The sequence below is a fragment of the Python bivittatus genome, unplaced genomic scaffold, assembly GCF_059951505.1.
Source record: "Python bivittatus isolate LINGU-HERP-01145 unplaced genomic scaffold, Pbiv_v1 ctg000440_np1212, whole genome shotgun sequence".
Lineage (NCBI taxonomy): Eukaryota > Metazoa > Chordata > Lepidosauria > Squamata > Pythonidae > Python > Python bivittatus.
Window position 1 is genome coordinate 750031 of NW_028277063.1, and position 22399 is coordinate 772429.

The 22399-nt window shown below is 46.9% G+C and overlaps 1 protein-coding gene across 4 annotated transcripts in view; it reads left to right on the plus strand.

The window, feature by feature from the left end:
- The window catches only part of FBXL19 (F-box and leucine rich repeat protein 19), a 29208-nt gene extending 13296 nt beyond the window's left edge, over positions 1-15912 (plus strand). For 3 of the 4 annotated variants that reach the window (XM_015890091.3, XM_088142567.1, XM_025173948.2), the window contains 5 exons: positions 1476-2188; positions 4044-4207; positions 5361-5522; positions 8220-8438; positions 10655-15911. In XM_015890091.3, the coding sequence (XP_015745577.1) occupies positions 1476-2188; positions 4044-4207; positions 5361-5522; positions 8220-8438; positions 10655-10872 (1476 nt within the window). In that variant the 3' untranslated portion in view covers positions 10873-15911. Of the gene's footprint in view, positions 1-1475; positions 2189-4043; positions 4208-5360; positions 5523-8219; positions 8439-10654 lie in introns of all 4 variants that reach the window. The other variant, XM_025173949.2, reaches the window with a different exon arrangement.
- The last annotated feature ends 6487 nt before the right edge of the window (positions 15913-22399 follow it).

A 22399-nucleotide genomic window follows, 5' to 3' on the forward strand; every position in this document is an offset into this window, starting at 1 on the left:
CAGTTGTGGTTTGTTTAACCAATCTGTCAGAGTGCAGGGCGTGATTCCAGTAACTCTCCTACATTCACATCCCCTGGTCCCAGTGCTTCTACAATGCTGTCACACACCATATTCTGAGCAACAAACTAGACCACTGGTTCAGATGTGTGTCTCTTGCTTAGATAGCTTTCAGTGGGATGCTTTTCATGCTCTGCCCACACTTTTCTTGGGCTGCTAGATGGAGCTGTAGTCGCGCAACATGGGCCATTGGTAGCACGAGCTACTGTGGAAGTGGGAAGACTGGATGCTGTGATGAGCCCATTTCTCAGGCTCTTGCCAGCATCCTTCCTGAATGATCTCAGGTGGGCACAGATGCACCAGGTGGAAAAGGTACGCTCTCCTTCTCGAAGGCCAGTATGGATATAAGCATTTTTAGTCTGTAGAAAAACAGCATGATCTTTTTACATGTTTTTGATTTATAGTTTCTATCATCACAGACCCTTCAGGCAGGCAATAACATACAAAAAACATTTTTAAAAGCCCTAATTCACGGCCTTCATGCTGTTCATGTCTGCTCTTGGTTTTAACAGTTGCCTACTGCTTCTAAAAGGTGAGCCCTAGTGAGTTCCAGGCAGTTTCATTGATTTCAAGGTTACCTTTATTTTTACCTTTCAACCATATTTCCCCTTACAGATAATTGCCTTAAAAATATATATTGTGAGATATAACAAAAATGGACAGGATTCTGTGCCAAAGAACTTAACTGTTGGGTGGATTCATAGAGGACCTGGCATCTTCCCATTGTGTGGATTCTAGGCTGTGAGACCTTCATACCTCTAAAGTAGCATTTTTTGCATCCAGACACATCAATAGCTAACTAACATCCAAGGGAGAAGTTGCTATGTATTCTGACCAGTCAGAATTTCAAAATGCTTTTTGCTTGGCAATCCCATAGATAGCATGTTTGTAGTAACCTAGTCAGGACATTATCTAGGCATGAACTGTAGCTGGCACATTTAGAGAACTGGCCAAAGGGCGCATTCTTCTCATCCTGGAAAATTTTATTTATAGAGTGCGTTGGTACCCTGCAGTTCTGTCAACATAAAAATCAAAGACAGCGTCGATGAGGCTTGGCTGCAGTGCAGTGGCGTTGTCTTTTTCATGCCTTCCAGGGAAGGGAATGTGGTTTATATGAGTAAGGAAAGGTGTAGGGATCATAAAGATGTTTCATCTTAAGAATCCAAATGTATAGTTTTAATTTTGGTGATCACTTTAAAGGCAAAAACTTTCAGAAGGAAGATTTAAAACATTACAAATTGCTTCCCCATCGCGGTACTCTCCTCCCACCCCCTGCAGTATGGCTGTGGCTGTATTAGTTGAGGACAGCCAGAGGGGCAGTCAGTCACAAGGAGGACGTAAGATCGGAAAAGGCCTAATTCAGTAGTTCTATAATAGGTTGCGAAGCCTTTGACCACAACTCCTTCCTTTCCTGCCAGAAACCAAAGGGACCTCCCGGGCCTTTGGAGCCCGCTGCCCAGACAGACAAGTCCCATCAGCGGGAGAAATTGGAGCGCTTCAAGCAGATGTGCCAGATGTTGGAGCGGGTGAAGAACAGCAGTAGTTCCAGTTCCAGTTCGGACTCGGACTCTGACACGGATTCACGGGGCTCTGATGGTTCTAGCGGAGGGGTGTCAAGCCGAGCCAACTCCCCGGCCACCCGTTCCCAGCGCTTGGCTGCCCTGGGCTTCAGTGCCAGTGAAGAGGAGGAGGAAGAGGAGGAGGAGGAAGAGGAGGGTGGGCGTCGTAATGGTGGCTCAGAGACAACACGTAACGGCAAGCAGCCAAAAGCTCGGGGGAACTCTCAGGAGAAAGAGAACAATCATCGCCCGTCCAGCAGGGGGAGTGAACGGGCCAAGCAGCAGGTGGGGGGCCGCAAGGCCGGCCGGCCTGCTGGACAGACGGGGCTCCGCATGGTAGCCCGGACTCAGTTTCTTAACTGGCCTTTGGTGCCGTCCCCTCCCAAACCTCTGCTGCAGCTGGAGAGGCACGTGATCCGGCCTCCCCCCGACAGCCCTGAACCGGACTCCCTGCCCTTGGACAGCGGTTCTGACCATATCATGCAGCGGGACATTTGGTTGGCCGTCTTCCAATACCTCAGCTATCGGGAGCTATGCGTTTGCATGAGGGTGTGCCGGACATGGAGCCGTTGGTAAGTGAGCAGGCGGGTGGGCGGGCGAGCGGAAAGGTGACGTGGCCATCTAGAGAAGTAGTGCAGTGATGGGGTCTCTGCGTTGTTAGATTAATAGGGGAGAAGAGGCCGTGGGGTAAAATGCAGCAGCTGCCTCCTGGCCATTTCCTTGCAATGAACATCAAGCCTCAGGGCTGTCTTGAGCCTCTCTGTCTGGCAAGCCCTCCTTCCTGTGAGATGGGAGCCTCACATTCAACAAGCTCCTTCGGTGAATGAAGGGGAGAAGAGGGAGAGATGTGGCAAGAGTGCGTACCCAGGAATCCGTGATGATGTGAATAGCAATAAAAACCTGTCATGGCAATTAATGTGGTGTATGCAGAGGGAGTATTTATATACACCAGGGAGCCCTGCACTGTACATCTCTGCATGTACTCACTGAGCATGTTTTGTGAATCATGTCACATGAGATCAGCAAACTCTTCCCTAAATGTCAGGAAATCACCCCTTATTCTTCCTGTGGAGTGTGTTCTTCCCATATGGAGAAACTGCCATGTGCTGACAGCATACCAAGTTTGAAGTCTTCTAATGGAGTTTGCTGTGTTTTCTGTACAGTATGTCATTAAAGACAAATGCTTCTGCTCCAGCTTCCTTTAAAACCATCGTACATAGATAAATGCAGTCATTTATGTACCTGCTTCTGAATAACTGTGTGCTTCCTCAGAATATAGTAGGACTATCAATGAATCAAATTTAATTTAATTTGAGCAACACATAATTTATATGCAGAGGGCCATATGTGGATTTTGAGTAGCACGTCAGAGACCATACCCTCCAATAGTAGATGGGGCCAGGGCAAAAGTTAATGTTGATTTAATTTATTGTTCGTGGATAATTTATTTATTTTGTATATTTTATTAGGTTTATATGACCATCCATCTCAAATACATGACTCTGGGAGGCTAACAATATTAAAAATAGGTTAAAAAAATATACAAAAAAATAAAACCCAGCAGCTAGGCAGAAATCACAAAAAAATGCAATTAATACCAACCAAGAAATGGACTCAGTCACATACCCCCAAGAAATAAAAGTCAAAGCTGCCTTGATAGGTTGAATAAATCTACTGAAAAGTATCAGAATGAAATTGGACTGAAATAGGCATAAAGTTGTTCACTTAAGAAAGAAGAAACAGATGCACAGGGATGGGAAGGAGAATATCTGGCTTGGTAACATTACTTGTGAAAAAGATTTTGGAATATGAGCCAGCCTTGAGATGTAGCTGCAAAAAAAGACAAATGCAGTTTTGGATTGCATTCGTAGAAATATAATTTCCAAATCATAGGAGATCAACATTTTCCTTTATCCTGCTTTGTTCAGACCCTATTTTGAACACACTTTCTAGTTCGGGGAATCACACTTTAACAATGATTTCAAGAAGAGCAGCACAAATTTCAGGGGATTAGAAAATAAGCCCCTACAGAGAGAGGCTGATAAATCTGGGTGTACTTAGTGTTCAGAAAATAAAACCCAGAGGGGACATGACAACATTCTTCAAGTACCTGAAAGGATGTCCCCATAGAAGAAAGGCAAAACCTTCCAGAGTACAGGACACAGAATAATGGATTTAAATTATAAGATGGTAGATTTCAATTAATAGAATGAAATTCCTAACAATAAAAGCAGTTAAGCAGTGGAAGCAGCTACCCACAGAAGTGGTGGGCAACCTTCACTGCATGCATTCAAGTGGAGGCTGGACAACCATCTGTCTGGATTCCTGCACTGAGAAGTTAGAAATAATTCTTTCCAACTCTGTGATTCCATGATTCTGGGACTCAGTGACCATTGTCTCCTTTTTGCCGGACTTCACTCCTACTAGGTGCTGTGACAAGCGGCTTTGGACGCACATTGACTTGAGCCATCGGAAATCTATCACTCCCTCCATGCTGAGCGGTATCATCCGCCGACAACCAGCCAGTCTTGATCTGAGCTGGACCAACATCTCCAAGAAGCAGCTAATGTGGCTCCTGAACAGGTTGCAAGGTATTTGGGAGATGAATTGGGGGAGGGGGGGGCTTAGAGGAGTGGGATGGTAGTAGCCAATACTTACTTATTTGGGGCATTTATATTTTATTTACAAATCCAGTTGTTCAAGGGTTTGACAATATGGCTTCTACAAAATTCCCAGATGCCACCCAGAGATGGGCACCCACTCATTTAAAAAGAATTAAAAAGTGGCCAAAATCATATATGAAGCCAAATCTCACCAGATTTCAACATTTTAAATTTCATTTGGAACAAGGATGTGTTTGAATCAAGAAGTGTAAATTCTAAAGGTTATTCCAGAGTATTCAACTCCACATATTTATCTAGGAAAAGTGAATCAAGTTGCTTTGCTTAAACCTGAACAAAGTCCTCAAGGCTCCCTTTCTGGAAGTTGACTTAACCTTTAGGATTGGGGCACTGTGCAATGAGATTTTTCATGGTCTGGAGATCCTGTACTTTGTGTTAATCTGGAAGTAGGAAAAGGTGATTAAATAGTTTAGACAAAAGACAAGGGACAGATAACCAGAATTTCTGGGCACAGAAAAGTCTTAATTTGAAATAAATTCAAGAAGCCAGGAGCCTATGCCAGCCTAATTTCCACTGCAGTGATGGCCCTGGGCTGCACAATACCAGTTCGAATTGCAGCTGATGGTGATCATATATGAGAATGCTGCTGCTTTTCTGCATGTAGCAAAAACCACAATCAAGAATCTTAACTTTCTGTGTGGATAGGAAAGGTTTTATAAGGCGTAGTGCTGAATCCTGTGATTTCTTCCGCTTGCATCCTCAACTCCTAGCGTCGAGGCAGGGATGTGGCACGTGGCTGAGAGCTTGGTCTTGACACAGGCCAGGCAGTTCAGTTGTGGGAAGGAGTGGAATTCGAGGACAAGAGCAAAAGCAGGACTGCCATCTTGCTTTGCGGGGAGAAGAAGAGGATTAGCCTGCAAGAAAGCGGGGTGGAACATTCCAGGAAACTTTGTAGAGGACAGATGGGACCTGGGAGCCAGAAATCAGAGCCTTGGGGAAGAATGGTGAGCTCATGGTGGGTATACAGAGGAAGGGGACATTGGGTCTTTCAGAAGCAGAGAGGAACAGCTTGTTTGTGGGGTTCTCTTTTCACCCGCTTCATGTTGTCTTCTCCTCCCAACAGGCCTTAAGGAGCTCATCCTAACAGGCTGCTCTTGGTGCTCCGTGTCGGCACTCAGCACAGCCAACTTCCCCTCCCTACAGCTCCTAGATTTGCGTTGGATTGAGGATGTCAAGGACTCTCACCTCCGCGAGCTGCTCTTGCCTGCCACAGATGCCAAGCCTGGTAAACTTACATGTACCAGAGGGAAAGGGCACTAGGACAGATAGCGGTTAGAGAACTGGACAGGCTTTACCATCTTTTCTTCCCATCCCAAAGGAGTAGAAAAACCTGTAGGGCAATGGTCATCCATACATAACCCTCCAGCATCCCTTTCCTTTACCCCCCCAAAGTAAAGAAGCTTCTTAAAATACTCAGACATAAAAATGGCTGAAATCTTGTGAGATGTTGACATCACTACATAAAATCTCTCAAGGCTTTGCCAGTCTTTAAAAGCAATTTTGGAAGCAGTCTAAACGTAAGCCTTTAGAAAAATTGCCAGCGCCTGCTCTGAGATGTCAGACACTGGCTGTATTCAAACAGCACACTGAATTGCAAACTAGCCATTCCCATTTTAACCTGTCCTGTCACACAAACTCAGCCCATGGGGGCAGTTTATGATTCAGAATATCTTGGGGGTCCCATATTTGGTTGTTGGGTATTGTAAAATCAGAAGGAATGACAGGGATCATCTAGTCAAGCCCTCTGCGACATGCAGATTAACCAGTTAATTAACTAGTTAAACCATCCATGGGAGGTGGTTGTCCAGCCTCTTCTTAAAAAGTTCTAAAGATGGAAAACCTACAATATCCATAGGTAGGTTCTTCCACTGTTGTACAGATCTTACCGCCAAGATGTTTTTCCTTATATTTAGACAAAACCTAGAAAACTGCAACTTAGGCCCATTATTTCTGGTCCTGCATTCTGTGGCCATGGAAAACTGAATAATAAAGGAAACAGAAACTAAATCAGCTTTGACTGCATGTTCTGTGAAGTTGTTGTAGCTCCTTGACCTGTCCTTCTCTAACTATTTCTTAAAGCGCCTGCTTCCTTGGACAGGAAGAATACTGTGGAGCATTGGCTTCTTTGGTTAGGTAACTGATGACGGTCCAAATTTGAATCCAGCAGCCTTTTATGACAACTCCCTAGAAGCCCAAGAAATTGCAGAGCAGGCAGGTTGATGCTCTGTGGTTGGGAGAGGGACTGTGTGTTTGGGTCATCTTGAGCTAAATAGGTACATTAAGCCCCCCAAAGGGTTCCAGGGCTTAATTCTTCCCCCTTCCCAAAATACATCATCAAAGTTACCATTTCTGCTGCCAATTTTTTTTTAACTTGGCCTGGGCAGTCTCTGGAGTAAGTTGTTCTAACCAGGAGCATTTTGGTTCAGGCCTGTGTTCAAGTTATGCTGCCTTTCCTGGAAATGTGGATTTTCTTTCAGAAAAAGAAGGGCATGATTAGGACGCTGCTCTTGCTCAGAGCACACTTAACTTACAGATGCTGAGCTGAAACTGCCGGGGGTTCCCTTCCTCACCTGCAATGCTCTTATGTTTTAGGATAGCCTTCAGATGTCCTTCATGGTGTTTAACTTGAATGCCTGTGTTGGGGGGCAGGAGGGGCTAAGATTCAGAGATGGTGGTACCATCTTTGATGTAGCATTGCTCACTTTTTCTGTTCCCCTGCTAGAACCACAGAAGGGGTTTCACTGCTTGAAACCTGTGAATATCATGAAAGAATAAAGCTGAGTAAAGCTTCGAATGGGTGCTTCTTGACAAAGCTTCTTCAACCGTCGCTCCCCTTCGAAGCTTTGCAAGGCAGGTTGGTTTATGGTTGGCTGTTCACTCTCACAGCCCAGTGAAGCACCTTTGTTGCTCCAGAGCCCTCTCCTGCAGTGGTCACATGACAAGTCTGCGACCCGAGTGGAGCCTCCTTTTGCAGTGCTGGCCAATAGTCTGCCAGGCTGTGTGGCTTCAGTGCAGCTGCTGAGCCATCCTGCTGTGTGTGTGTCAGCTGCTAAGCCCAAGGCTTCCTCCCCTATCAGTCTAAGAGACTGCTCTGCACACTAAAGCTTGGCACTCAGCACCTCTAGTATAGGATTGCCTGCCATCCCTACCCAGCTATCCTGTCTCAGAACCCCCTCAGGAGCTTTGGGTGTGCTGCAGGTCATAGTCGCCCCGTCTGAATCCTTGGTACATAAACAGGGATGTCCCAGGCTGAGCAGCTGCAGGTTCCATGGCATGCATGCCCAAAGCACCAAGCCCAGTGTCCACTGCATGTGCACTGAGGAGCCTTCAAGGTTGGGCTGCTGCAGCGCAGCCTCTGATGCTGCGAGTGCTGGAGGTGCCCAGCCTGAAGCTCGCTCAGCATGTGTGGGATCTCACTCTCCTGCTGGCTGTTGTTGGCAAGCAGCTGGGAAAGGCCATAGGGCAGAAAATCCCCTTTCATGGCCCTCCTGTAAGGAAGAGGTGAGCAACCTAGAAGGGCTGAAAGACGTGGGGGAAAGCTAAGAGGATCCTTCCCTGGTTGAGCGCTTCCAGGCTGGGCAGCTTCAGCAAATGAAGGGTGCACTGGAGATTCCTAGTGTGGAGCCCTGTCGGGGCACTGCATTTCTTCATAGATACTGTGGACAATCCCAAAGCCATCCTGCCAAGAAGCAGTTTGAGGGCACCCAATTCACCCAGTTGGAGAGAGCTGGGTGGCCTCTTTATCTCAGCAAAAAAAATCTGATCGATTCCATGGTCCTCCAGTGGAACAGATGCATGTCATTTTGCCCAAGCCTGTCAAATAACCTTTCAAAGTCCTGCCATTTAGAGCAGCCAGAGCCAAGCGGAGGAGGTCCTGGCTTGTCCAGCGAGGCTCACCCCCTCTCTTTTCCCGCCCTGCTAGGCCAGACGGACAGCCGGGGCCGGCTCCAGAATGTCTCTGAACTACGGCTCTCCGGTCTGGACATCACGGATGCGTCTCTGCGCTTGGTAATCCGGCACACCCCTCAGCTTGCCAAACTGGACCTGAGCCACTGCAACCATGTAGGTGACCAGTCTGTTAACCTGCTGACCGCTGCTAATTCTCCACTCCGAGAGACCCTCGCTGAACTCATCCTCACCGGTGAGTTGAATCCCTGCTGGTGATTCTGCCTCTCCTGCTTGACCAGGCACCAAAATGATGCAGCTCCTGAGAGAAGAACAGTGCAGAGTAGTGGTTAAGGCAGTTTCTCAACCTTGGCAACTTTCAGATGTGTGGACTTCAACTCCCAGCATTCCCCAGCCAGGAATGCTGGGAGTTGGTCCATACATCTGAAAGTTGCCATGGTTGAGAAACACTGGGTTAAGGAGTTGAACCCGGATGGGTGTAATTTTATAGCAGCCTGTATTTTACAGCACGTGACATCATCTATCCCAGTGTTTCTCAACTTTTTTTCTTCCGTGGCCGCCTTCTGACCTTGTTTTTCTCCTGTGGCCCCCAGTCCAGGTCCCGTTACCAGATATGGACATGGGGCAATAACTGGTGCATTTTCTGGCATCCACAAGACAGTATTTGCATATAGTGCATATATGCATAAAGTGCATATAATACACTTTGCTTTTCTGTGGCCCCCTTGGCATGTGCTGTGGCTTCCCGTTACACGTTTTTCACCTGTGGTCCCCATGAAATATTCTACCCCCCCCCCCAGTTGAGAACCACTGATCTAGCCAACTTTGGCTGATCTGGAATAAGCTAAGCAGGGGTCGGGCCTGGTTAGTAACTGGATGAGAGACCACTAGGGAATCCCAAGGCTATAAACTAGGCTGGGAAGTTGAAAAAATATCTCAGAAGAAGGCAGCTGCAGAGCATTTCTGTATTGTTGCCAAGGAAACAACATCAGTGTGTCTGGGTAACGTCATGGTTGACTTGAAGGAGATTTTACATGTATGTCAATTATTACAATGACCAACCTTACTCTGCCTCAACACTGACGAATGTTGCTCTGGAACAGCCTTCCCAAATATGATTACTGTCCAGAGATGTGTACTACAACTCCCAGAATTCCACTGTTGTGGAGGATGCTAGGTTGGGTAAGCTACTCCAGAAGAGGATGCAGAAGAGCAAAGGAGTCAGAAAACCATATTCTCAGTTTTACAGAAGTTCAGCTTTTATTTCTTCCCACTATGCCCTTTTGTTCTCCAACCTTTGTAGTTTGGGGACTGTGGCATGAATTCAAGTCAGAGGTTCCCTGGATCAAAGGAATGGAAACCTGTTCAGTTTTCAGCATCACTTTGCCTCTCTTCCATAACATCAGTCAGGGAATGCACAGCCTCTGAGTAGCATATGGGGAGCGGAGTCCAAAACATAGGTAGAACCAGGAGAAAAGTTGGCAGTGTCAGGAGAAAAACATTTAATTTAATTTCAATGTAATAGAAAAGAAGTATCATTAGTATGATGACTTCCTGATTAGCAGTGGAATGACTTCTCTGCCAGGCTAAAAATTACAGGTTGATAGCCACTTTTGAAGAGCTCTGGGTGTCTTCTCCAAACCTCTAGGAACAGCATGTCATGCTGGGGTTTTGGGTTGCACCCTCCTGGTGTAAACGGTCTTAACTTCCTACTCACGCTGTTTTTGGTGGCTCCGACACGTGAGAAAATATCATCTCAAGTCACTTCTGAGTTTTGTGAATCTTTTCATCTTCTCTGGTTCTTGGAAGCAAGAAAGTTGCTTCTCATTGTTGACCATGAGGCTTCCTTTTTCATCCACTCAGAAAGTCCCATGGTTTGATCTATGCCTAGGCCATAATGTTATGCCTGGTACTTTACAGTGTCCCAAAGGGAAGCTCCCTGTCTTGGTGAGATTATTAATCTACAATTAGATTATTCCTAGTCCCGGGCGGGGGGGGGGGGGGGGGGCTTCCTATCTCCAGGTAGATGGCAAGTCCCTCCTAAGGCCCTGAATGATGATATCCTCTTGGGTGCAGCATTGTGTTGACCATTCCTAACTCTCGTTTCCCTGCCTCTGCCCCACACTCTGTGGGTTGCCCATGTGGGTTGCCCATTTTTCAATAACATGCTATGGAATCTTTCACTCTTTTGTATTTCTGTAACAATTGCTTGATTACTGTTTAGTGGCCATGACATTGCCCCACTGTGCCACCCCGTCTACATTCCTAAGAACTTGCCTGTTGTTAATTTGTTTTGGGTTAATCATCTTTCCCTCTCTTAAGAGCAGGCCCACTTCCTGCTCAGTGTCCCGAGCCAGACCCCATCTCCCCACAGCGGGATCTGATCAAGCCAGTGCTTTCCCATGATCTCAGAACAGGACCAACTTCATTCTTCCTCTCCTTTTCTTACAGGATGTAACCGGCTGACGGACCAGTGTCTGCCCCTTTTCCGCCGCTGTCCACGCCTCTCCCGTATTGACCTGCGTTCCTGTCACCACATCACGACGGAGGCCTGTGCCCGATTTGCTGAGGACTCAGTCTCCAACAGCGGTGCCCTCCCCCCCGCCCCCGGTGCATCATCCCCTCCTTTTCGTTGCCCCGAGGAGAAATTGCTGCTGAAGGACAGCTAATACTCGCCCTGGGGTGGAGGCGCAGAGAGACTCAGCTTCACCAATCTGACCGTCGGACACGGACTCTGAGAGAACCTTTTTACTTAAAGCCATGCACTGAACCAGAGTGGCATCTCCACCCCCTTACTTGTGCAGCAAAGAGGGTGCGGGGGGTTGTGCCCCCTTCCCCAGGTCTGGCCTGCTGAGGGCCAGGTGGCCTTTTGCTCCATCCACTTGTTCCTGGACAGCCGCGGAGTAAGTGGGGTCCGAGGTAGCCTTGTCGCTTTACAATGCTGGGGAAATGCGTATTCCTCCCACCATGCACTGCGTCGTCCCCCTTCTCTCCCCCCCACCTCCAAATGTCCCTCTGTGCCGCAATTGGTGCGCCTCGCTCTCTCGGGGTGGCGGGGGGGTTGACATTCAGCCTTGAAATGCTGGCTCAGGAGGAAGGCAGCTTCTTGTATGGGGTCAGATATATTACGTTGTTTTTTTTCGCCCCGTCCCTCGCCCAATGCAAATGTGCACTCCAACCTCATAGGTCCCCCCACATGCTGCCTTGATGATTTTTAAAGGGTGTGTGCGTGTGCGTGTGTGTGCGTGCTTGTTGGCCTGTCCACCCAGTTCCCTTCCCCAGCCATCCCGCCCAAATGTGCATATGCAGTGTGGTTTTCCAAGGGGGCCAAGGAAGAACAAGGCAGCTGATTTCTAGATTCCTCTACCCTGTCTTTTCCCACTATGTCCCTGCTGGAGTTCTCTCCCGCCTTCCCTGCTGTCTCTTTCCCACTGCAGGGGGTTGTCTTTGGAACTGGCATATCCATTTGAGTTTCTTCCTGCATCTGTGCCCTTTGTATGCAAAACTCTCTCCTCACCCACTGGTTGCAGGCCAGAAAACGTCTCGATGGGGAAACATCCCTTTCCATGTCGTTCTCCTCCCTCTACCTCCCAGCTGATCCCAGTATGCAGCTGAGGCCTCCTGTGGATGCAGCCCTGCCAAACGTTGACCCGTGTGCCTCACTGGATGCCCACCCCGTGAAACACACGTGTTGCATTCTGCATGCACAGCGTACCTGCTGCTATCTTGTTTACGCACGAAATCTACACAGGCACGCTCTCACAAGCCACGCGTATGGACGGAGTCCCTGACCAAACTTTAGTCCTCTCCTCCTTTGCCAGGCCACTTTCCATCCCACATACATGTCTTCATGTATGTCTTTGCTGCTTTTGGCCAGCGTGGACCGGGAGGTGGCGGAATGGACTTTTGTTCATGGACCAGTGGGACAAGGTCTAATACTTCTTTTCTGCCCAAAAGGAAGGAGTTAGCTAGCACATGTGAAAGCAGGACGCTAAACCTCCTGTCTCACTTGGCATGTGTTGGGACCTTTCGGTGAGGGAAGGCCTTAAAAATCTTCTCTCTTGCCCCTCTCTTCCAGTCCCCTCACCCCTTGGGGAACACATCTGCCTTTCCTCCCACCTGGAAGCATTACAGTCTACAGCACTGTTTCTCAACCTTGGCAACGTTAAGTCATGTGGACTTCAACTCCCAGAATTCCCCAGCCAGCTGGCTGGGGAATTCTGGGAGTTGAAGTCCACATGTCTTAACGTTGCCAAGGTTGAGAAACACTGGTCTATAGTATTCTATCAGCTCCCTGGGCTGATGTGGAGGAAATTCTCCCAGGCTGGTTTCACCCCACCTTGGCAGGCTGGGCAGATGATGCAGTTCCTTTCCCTTTCAACTCTCTTGTCCCAGCACTGCGCCAACCGCTTTGCCCCAAAGCTTCCCCATTTCTTCCCAACACATCCAAGGAACCCTCTGGGATTCACCTTCAGAAACATCCTTCCTTCCCCCTCCCCTTACCACCCCTCTTCAAAGGACATGGGTTCTCTGGTTTGCCCTCAGATGTTGTATAAGGCTCTGCATTTTTAACAAAACCCATTTCTCTCTTCTAAATCCTCCTTTTCAGCTCTGGACGGAAACAAGCCGCCCCCCCCCCCCCCAGCTTCCTACTCTGATCCTCACTCTCCTTTCCTCGGTTTTATTCTTTTGGTCCATAAGCTTTAATAACCACTCTGGGGACAGAGGGAGCAGGGGGCTGCGTTCCTTCCCCACAGTGCCCATCATTGTTGAGCTGGAGTTGGCCAGGCCTTGTCTTAATTCTGGCCACTCTCTGCCACCGAATCTCAAACTTGAACCCCATCCAGTTGTTCGGGTATGCGTGTGTGTGCTTGGGTATGCGTGCATGTGGGATTCCCCCCCCCATTTTCTTTTAAAGGTGGGGGGAGAGAAATACTGTAGAAAAGTGGTGCAAAACGAATGTCCTGGACCGAAGCTGGGCCTGCTGTCGGTCGTTTTTGCTCCTTCTGCTTGGAGGCGGAAGCACGTGGTAAATGCTGCTCTCCGTCCCTTCGGCCACATTTGTCTTTGGGGTCGGGTGGGGACTCGCTGTCTCTTAAAGGTGCCCAATTCTGTCCATTTTGCTTTCACTCTCTCTTATTTCTTCTCTCCCTTCTCCGTCCTCCCCAGCATCCCATTTTGTTTTCTATTGTCTTGCTAGAAATGGTCTGGATTGGATTGGGGAAGAGCAGCAAAAAAAATAGGAAAATCCCTCGTTCATCCAGTCTAGAATCCTCCTCTCTTGCTACAACAGTTTTTCAGAAGCCCATCTTTTCTCCCTTCCTCTTCTCCTCTCTTTCTCTCTCTCTTTCTCCTCCCTCACCCTGTCCGTCATCCTCCCCGCCCAGTGCTTCATCTGGATTTTCAGATGGCATCAGACACGCGTCGCCCTTCTGTGCGTGTTGGGAAGGGGAGGATGGCACGAGACTGGCTTTCAATTTGGTCACATAACCTTTTTTTTTTCTTTTAATATATACTTGAACGTTCATTTATTACTAAAGCATTACTTGAAAAAAAAACGCAGCGATAGCTTGTGGAATCGGAGGCGAGGTTTTCGGTGTTGGGTTGTGTTTTTTTTTTAATTTTTACGGTTCTGTTGGGTGCTTTTTTATTGTTTTAAGAAAATTGGTTTTGTTGTTTCTTTTTTTATTTTGTTTTTTTAATTTGTCTGATTAAAGAAAGTCCTTCCCTCTCACTCCATTAACCAAAGAGGGCCAAGGTATCTTAATTTTCCCTCCTCCACCCCCATTTGTGGAGGAATTTTTTTTCTCCCACATAGGAGTTATCTCCTTCAGTCACACTTTAGAAATTCTTACAAAGCAAGTATTAAACAGTTTTGAGGAGTGGAGGGGAGGCTTTTAGGCTACGTTTGGGTGGACGTATTGTACATTTGAGGGATGGTGTCAGTGGGCCTCTTCCAAATCCTGTGGCACAGAGAAATACGTACTGTATGGCCTGCCCTCAATTTAGTGGTCCTTTCCCCACCCCATTTATACACTCCATGGTGCAAACAAGGAAAATGGGTTTCATTCCAACACAGCCAGCCTCCTCCTTGGCTTTGGGTCTCCACTCTTCATTTCTCCTTCGTGTAAAAGGAGACATACACTAAGAGGGAAGAGCCATCTAGCCCCAGGTACAGGCCGGGGGGTGGGATCACACGCTGTGTGCCATGGTGACCCTCCCATCCTCAGCTTCTCCTTCTCATAAGAGAGTGGCAATGGCCAAGGAAGTGCTCTTTTCAAGCATATCTTTTGGGGTTTGTTTATTTTTTTACCATTGTTTTTAATGGATGTTTTAACTATTAAAAAAAAGAAAGAAAAGAAAAATACCTCAGGTTTAAAAAGAAATGGTGAAGAGTGAGAGGGGAAAACATGGGAATGTCATCCCAGGGTTGCATTACTCTAGACTGCTGCTTTAGGGACTGTACATGTGGGGCAGGAAGCCCACTGGACCAGTGTGGAGAGGCATCCATGGCTTGGTGCTGGATTTGGGTAGAGATGGACACAAGTGATTGCCCTCCCTTCCATCGCCCTGGCCCTCAACTCAGTTTTCCTCACCCATTATCACTCCAAAGACAGGCGCTTGCACCAATGCGCAGGCCCGTCTCTCAATCCCAATGGAACATGGAAAAGGAACATGGGGAAACAACTCCAGTGTCCCCACCCCACCCCTAGAATAGCCTCCTATAAAATATTCCAAGACCTCCTTCAACCTTGACCTTCAGATGTGTTGGAATCTACATCCCAGTATCTTCAACCAGCACGTTTGTTGGCTCCAAGTGGTAGGAGTTGTGTCCACCATCCCTAGAGAAGATCAAGTTGGGTAAGGCTGAGCCATTCCATAGGTCTCCCTGACCCACAGAAACACACGCACAAACACGCACATCTCCCCAATTTAGTGGACCAAAGCTATATTTCCACCACCACCATCTCCCACCGATCAATTCTTTATCCTTTGGCTACAACTTTAATCTTGCATATACCTGCATTTCTCCTCCTCACCTACAAATTGAGACAAAGACAGGATGGGGAATGGGGGAGAAAGCAAGGGGGTAAAACAAAATTTAAAAATCCAGTTTGGAGCGATGTGTCTTCGCGATGTTTGATCTGCACATCTCCATCCCGGCCCCTTGGGACTCTTCAGGTGGGGAGGGGGGACGTGAGACCAGGTTCCAATCTGAATTTCAGGGGTTCTATTATTGTATAATAACTGTTTGCTATATAAACAAAAAAAAAATCAAAAAAAGGAAACGTGTTTTGATCTTAAAAGCCTGCTTTTCATTATTCCCCCCCCCCTTTACACACACATACCATGCACATTCAAACGTATATTCAATTTTATCTCCTTGCAAAAGAACTGTTGTGAATAAAAAATGTTTCAGGGGGGATGTTAATTTTTTTTTTTTTTTTTTACTTTTCGATGGGTTCTATTTTATATTTTCTGGAAATATTTTTTTATAAACTCTTCTTTTGGTTTTTTCAAAGGTTTTATTTTGTTTTTCTTTTTTGTTATCGTTAGCTTGCTGCCCTAAGTGTTCTGGTTCTGAAACGATGGAACAGGAGGTACCTTTAATCAGAATTAAAATTGGCGGAAAACCTTAGGTGTGAATTAGCACCCTGATTCTTCAAGGAGTGCTTCTGTTAGATTTCTGTAATAGCTGTCACTTGCAGTAAGGGTCCCAATCTGAGATTAAATTATTCTAGCTTTCCCCGTATCATCTTTGCACCAAAATTAGGCACTTCCCAAGGGAAGTTCGAAAGAAGAAGGCAAGGGAACCAGTAAGATACCAGCCCTTGTTTTGGACTAAATTTTCATCTTGAAAAGAGCCAAGGATGATGGACAGAGGCTCCTTCCATTGTCCATTTTCTCACAACAGCCCACTGAGGTAGACTGGGATGAGGGTTGCTACTGCAATGTAGGTCAATTCATTTTAGGAACAAGGGCACTGAAGCCCACCTCTCTTTGGGCTGAGTTCTGCATGCTGGATGAGTTCACATGACTAGCCTACCCACGTGTTAATCATGGTTTAGCCAAACCTGATTTTCTGAATCAAAAAGTAATGACAGCAGGATTTGTTCCCCCCTAGGCTATAATTAGCTAGTTTGGGGTAAGAAAATTTAACCAGTATTACAGACTTGGTTAGATTGTGTGCTGGCAACACCCTACGACTTAGTTTGTGATTTGATCCCATAGATCAGTGTTGTCCAAACGTGGCCACTTTAAGATGAGTGGACTTCAACTCCCAGAATTCCCCAGCCAGCTGGGGAATTCTGGGAGTTGAAGTCCACTCATCTTAAAGTGGCCACGTTTGGACAACACTGCCATAGATAAATTAAAATGTCTGAGATCCAAAGATCTGATTAGGTTCCCCAAAAAACACAGAATTGTTGTACTGACATCTTCCCTCTTCTACGTTGCCTCCCCTTTGAATTAGCCAATCCCTTACTGGAAAGTGAAAAGCCCTCGCAGGTTCACATTGAGGCCAGTTTCTGGTCATTTTCATCTTTGTGCCAACACTGAGAGAGGTCCAGAGGATTAACAAGAGTCTTAAAGCTGTGCCACTTGCCCAGAGTCACTAAGAACGCTTGAAGCTCAACTGAAATTTGAATTTGCAAAGCCTAGTTTGAGCTGTTTCACTACCACCCACCCTAACTGCAGCTTGCATAGCAGCACATCTGGCCTGCATTGATTGTGACTCAGAACTGGTGGTGCTGTTCTGGCCAAGAACGTGGGAACGGCTGCAGCTACACTCAAAACCAAGATTCCAGTTGAAAGGGATAAGAGAGCAGCTTATAGCAATAACCCTATTTTAATGTTTCGCTATTGTATCATGCTTTGGCTTTAAAGAGGCTTGGTTTATTACTGTCATTTTCAGTTGCCTTCTCAGTCCTCGTCCTTGCGTGTGAGATGGAGACAATCCATCTCCAAGATACAGTTAGGATGATTTCAATGCAGCAGTGCAAGAAAAAGCCGTATTCAGTCTACCCCACCAGAAGCCCAGGGGGTGTAATTAGCCAAAATAGAAGGAAAATCAGTGCCCCTCATTGTTCATAGATGTAAATCCTTCCAAAGAAGTGTTCTGCAATGGGTAGGAGCGTGTGCAAAGTACCTTTCCTTGACTTATTAAAGCAGCTACCTCTTTTTCCCAGGCTCATGGTCCTGCTTTGTAAGCTGCTCCTTTGCATGTGTGTCTGTGCACGCAGCCTCATGGCCTCAGTGTACTTTTGTACTTTGGAAAGGAAGGAAGGGAGGGAGGGAGAGGGGAGGGAGGGAGAGGGGGAGAGAGAGAGAGAGATGCATGAGCACATGCATAGCCAGGAGTATCTTAGAAAGCAACTAAGGTATACAAGCCTGAGAAAAGGTGAGGCTATTTCTTTCAACTACTGGTTTCCAATCCATTGTGCAGCACATCTGGGGAGAGATTTGCACAGCCCTAATGCATAACTTACAAGCAGTGACCCTTCTCAAGTCAATGTGGAGATGTAGATCCCTCTTCTGAATGCTAATGCTGAACAGAGCTGGATCAGATGTCCTCAAAGTACAGTATTTTTTTTCTTCTTCCCCAAGTTAAGGCCCATACAACTCAAAGTTAAGCTGGGGCACACTTAAGGCTACGCCAAAGAGGAGGATGTGAGAACTCTTAATTCTAACGTTAGAGCCAGCACAGCATCAACCTGTTTAACCCTTTCCAGAAGGATCCTTAATGGGTCCTTTCCCTCAGCCCTGCCATTGGCTGAGAACGATTCTGATGGCAACTGAATGCCATGGTGGTGGTGGTGAGACCAACCAAAATGGAGAATTATCACAGAGGGGTTTCTTCATCCGTCAAGGAGGAACAAGAGGCAGATCTTTTTTTGTTGTTGTTAGGAAGGAAAACTCCAAAACAAGTCAGAGGCATACCTTTCTAATTCTCGGAAGCACGTGTTTCCTTTGCTGTGTCAATCTGGTATCCTACCACAACAAGACAAGAGTCTTTCGGTGACCAGCTACAAGCCATTGGTGCTACCTGGGAGACCTGACTTTGTAGGATGAGGTTCTAAGAGCCTGCTCAAATAGGGTATGAACTAATGTAGCTTTGTAGAAGAGGGCATACTTTACAGCAAAAGGTCATAGGTTCAGTTTCTGTTACCTCCAGGTAGGATAGAGAAGAGTTCCTTCTGAAATCTTGCCGAGATGACACTTTCCTGTCTGGACAATACTGAACCTAATGGAGAAGAAGGTCTGGCTGTCTTGGAGGCATCTGCCTCTGTTCCTAAGGTCTCCTTAATCATGTACCTATTTTCAGGAGTAATGGTTGAAGTTGTGCCCCAAGTCCAGTTCTGTCTTTCCACATTTTCTGTGAAGTTTCCTTACTTTGGTAAGAAAAGTAACCAAGAATCATGTGGACCTCTCAAGGCAAACACATTTATGGAGGCCTAATCTTCGTGGAAGGCTGTCTATCTCATCAATTGCATGAATATTGGCCTGACTGAGATCTTCTCTTAGGATCCCATCCTATATTTCTGGTTAAGTAGATGGCAATCAATGAAGCATTGTATCAGAATGAATTTGTTACTCTTTATAATACTGCAAGACTCCTGGTTGCTTTAGCCAAATTCAAATCCCTCTAAGGTAGCCATTCATTTTCTTCTGTGTGAACTACCTTCTCCTCAACCTAGTTCTTCAAGAAACATTAGTCTTCAGCAAGGCTGAGCAACCAAGATGACCAATCGACGCAGAAAAGATCCAGGAGTGCTCTGGAGCCAGATGAAAGCCAGGATAGCATAGGGTGAAAGGGTTGGACCAGGAGTAAGGAAACCCAAGTCCACCCTCAGCCATGGGCCAGTCACTGTCAGCCCAACCACATTCTCTGGTGGTGGTTCTGGGAGAAAACAGGAGGAAGGTGCCGTATGTATGCTGCTTTGGGCTTTTGAATGAAAGGTGGGATTATAGATTGATCAATACATACAATCCAACATTTGAGATGTGTGCCCATTTGGATGACAGCTGCCATAAATACATTTCTCATGCCTAAAAAGACCACCAGGGGGCAGTAAGTAACTAGTTCCATCCTTATAGTGGGACTCATCAGACTCACATAGCCAGATCTCTGTCTGAGGCTCAAATCCTCAAATCTGGATATATACGTCCCAATAATAGGAGGAAGCCGGTCACATACTGCCTCCTTATACATTTAAAAAAAAAACCCACACAGGATATATGCTGTGTAAAAAATAGAGAAATTTCACTATCTCCTCTCCCCCCATAGATGGAAGTCATGTATAACCTTGTCTGTGGGGACATGACATAGTGGAACATCTGTATGTCTCTGCTCTGACAGCTTAGGGAAGGTGGACTGTATCTACCATTCTGAGAGACTGATCATGCCTGTTTCTATTGAAGGTACAAGATGAAATGTGAAATTCTTTAGAAGCTGCTTAAACTGGGGAAAAACATTGGCAAGGGTTAGCTGTCCCTTCCCAGCCTGCGGAAGGCCGCTTCTTCTAAGTTCCCTGCAGCTCCCACATCTGCCACAGGGGGGCGGTCACGGCTTGAAATTAATCTGCTGCTGTTTCAAGTTTAATTCTGTTTAATTCAGACCTGAGATTTTGAAAGCTCTCGACTTACCTCATTTCACTCAATTTCACATTGCACATTCACATTCATTTCAATTTCACATTGCACAGAGACGTTCCTGCCTTTCACTGAACTTGATTTCTTCCGTTTGTTTCCCCTCCACCTCCCCATTCATTTGTTCTTTCTGGTTTTCTCCCTTTTTCCTTCTTCTTCTCTCCCAGATAGGAATCCCACATTGGGCTGGTTTAGATAACAAATAGGAGCTTGATAAAACACTGAAGTGGCATTGAAATGTACTCTTCTGGACCCGAAAAGTAGATTTCCATGGTTTTAATGCTTCCCCGTGTGAGAAGCTCCCAACAGAAAACTGTTTCTACTACAACCTCCCCAGCCAGATGCACATTTACTGCACACCCAGAATCCTTGGCCGGCTTGGTTGTACTGGCTGAGGACTATGGGAGCTGGGGGGGAGTCAACCCGCTTAGCACACACAAGGTTAGCAATCAGTGTTTTGCAAGTATCTTATTTGTTAGCCTTTCGTTGTTTTTCACAGTCGGAAAACGATCGTTTTGTTTTGCTCCCTGCCTTTCTACGCATACAGCATTCAAGAGCAGCATCGCTAGAAGATAAATTAGAAACAGTCAAACGCCAGGGAAGCCAGCTAAAACTCTAAATACAACAAAAGGACTAAGAAAATCCTACGGCTTCCTTTGATCCTACATCTAGTGCACCAGTTTGCTGCTGAGCGTGAAGCGCACACTTTCTTGCATGGGTGAGCTGCTTGCATTTCAAGGGTGCCCGTGCATGGCAGAGCTGCTGAAACAATCAGCCGCTTTGAAAAGTCAAGATGGCAGCTGCAACCAGGTGATCAAAGCCCCCTCCCTGTTTACACGTCACGCAATGGATGTAAAAGGAGGCGGGGCTTTGATCACATGGTTGCGGCTGCCATCTTGACTTTTTTGACTCCTCCCTGGGGAGACCCCTGGCCAGAGATGAGACGCAGGATTCTCTGAATTCATTCATCCCCAGCTATCGAAACAAAAACAGCCAGATGTGAAGCGGCCTTTGAGAATCCTAACAGTGGTCAAAAGAGAGGCCAAGGAGAAGAAGGAAAGATTTTCATTAGGGGCGTGCAAAAGGTTTCCACATTGATGCATTTCAGTCCCAAACTGAAGTTCAGCCTCACTGCAACCTTAGAACAGCTGTTCTGAGAACAGAAGGGCTGTTTTCGAGACTAAGAGGTTTTCATCTTGAAACACTGTGCAGCTTCTGGTTTGAAGACATCTCAACAGGTGGCAATGGCTGATGACTGTTTGGGCCCCCTGCGCCCACCTTCCCCCTAAGAAGACCACCAGGGATTAACTACTTTGAAATATCCAAGATGCTGGCTGGGGAATTCTGGGGGTTGAAGTCCACACATCTTCAAGTAGTCAAGGTTGAGGAACACTGGGCTAAGGAGTGTCGGCTGGCCAAGGTTGAAAAACACTGATCCAAGAAGAAGACAAACCCCTTGTTTGTTCCTGCTCAAAACACCTACACGGTTGTAGCCATGAAGTCCCTAAGAGTCAAACTCAGCTTGGAAATGTCACCTTTTAGCGCTAAACCTTTTCCTCTAAACAATGACTTGACCCCACAATCACAGTAAAATAATTCAAACAATATTAATCTGAACCCAACAAATCTTTATTACGGTCAAAAACCAGCTTAAATATTAATCTAATCACAGAGAGTTCCTAAAGTAATTCTGCATGTTTCTAGACATTGGACTGGCTTAGACGTACTATACCAGTGTCTTCTGACCTAGGCAAATTTAAGATGCGTGGACTTCAACTCCCAGAATTCCCCAGCCAGCCAACATTGTACATTTCAGTGCACCTGTTTCCAAATAAACCTTTTATTTGGTTAACTAATATTTGTTCTGCTAGCTCTAAAACATGCAAGCTGAAAAGCATGTCTGCACTCCTATTGCCACCTGGGAGTAATCCCCACTGGACTCAAGGGCCCTACTTCCGAGTAGGTCTGCATATGCAGTTCACATCTGTGAACTGGGCACCTTTGGAATGTGGGGGGCAACAGTTCCCTTAATTCCCAGCGCATTCACCAGGCTGGGGAAGGCACTGCCCAAGGCTGATGCCGGAGTACAATACTTCCCACTTGGATCCAGCTGATTTTCCACTTGCATTTAGTCAATGCAAAGGTGCATTTTCTGGCAATGCTGTTCAGAAGTGGTTGGGCACTACTTTCTCCCGGATGGTGCGTTTTTGTTCGTCTGGTATTTACTTCCCGGGTTGGCCTACAGCCCTGGGATCGCCTGGTGGTCTCCTATCCATCCGAGTCCCCACCAGGCTCCAGCCTGCTCAGCCTCCCAGGCAGACAAAGCCGGCCAGCTGTTGCTCATCGCCTGCACTTCGGCCATGGGCACCCTCGCGATTTCCAGCTAGCGCCGGACTGGAGCGAGAGATCCCCGCACCCCAGCGGAGAAGCGGCCTCCGAGGCTCGCCGCCGCCCCTTCTCCGCCGCCGCTTCCCCTTTAAGCCCCAAAGCAAACTTCTCGCTGCTTCTCCCCGCCCGTCCGTCAGCCCGGCCTCCCTCCCTGCCTCT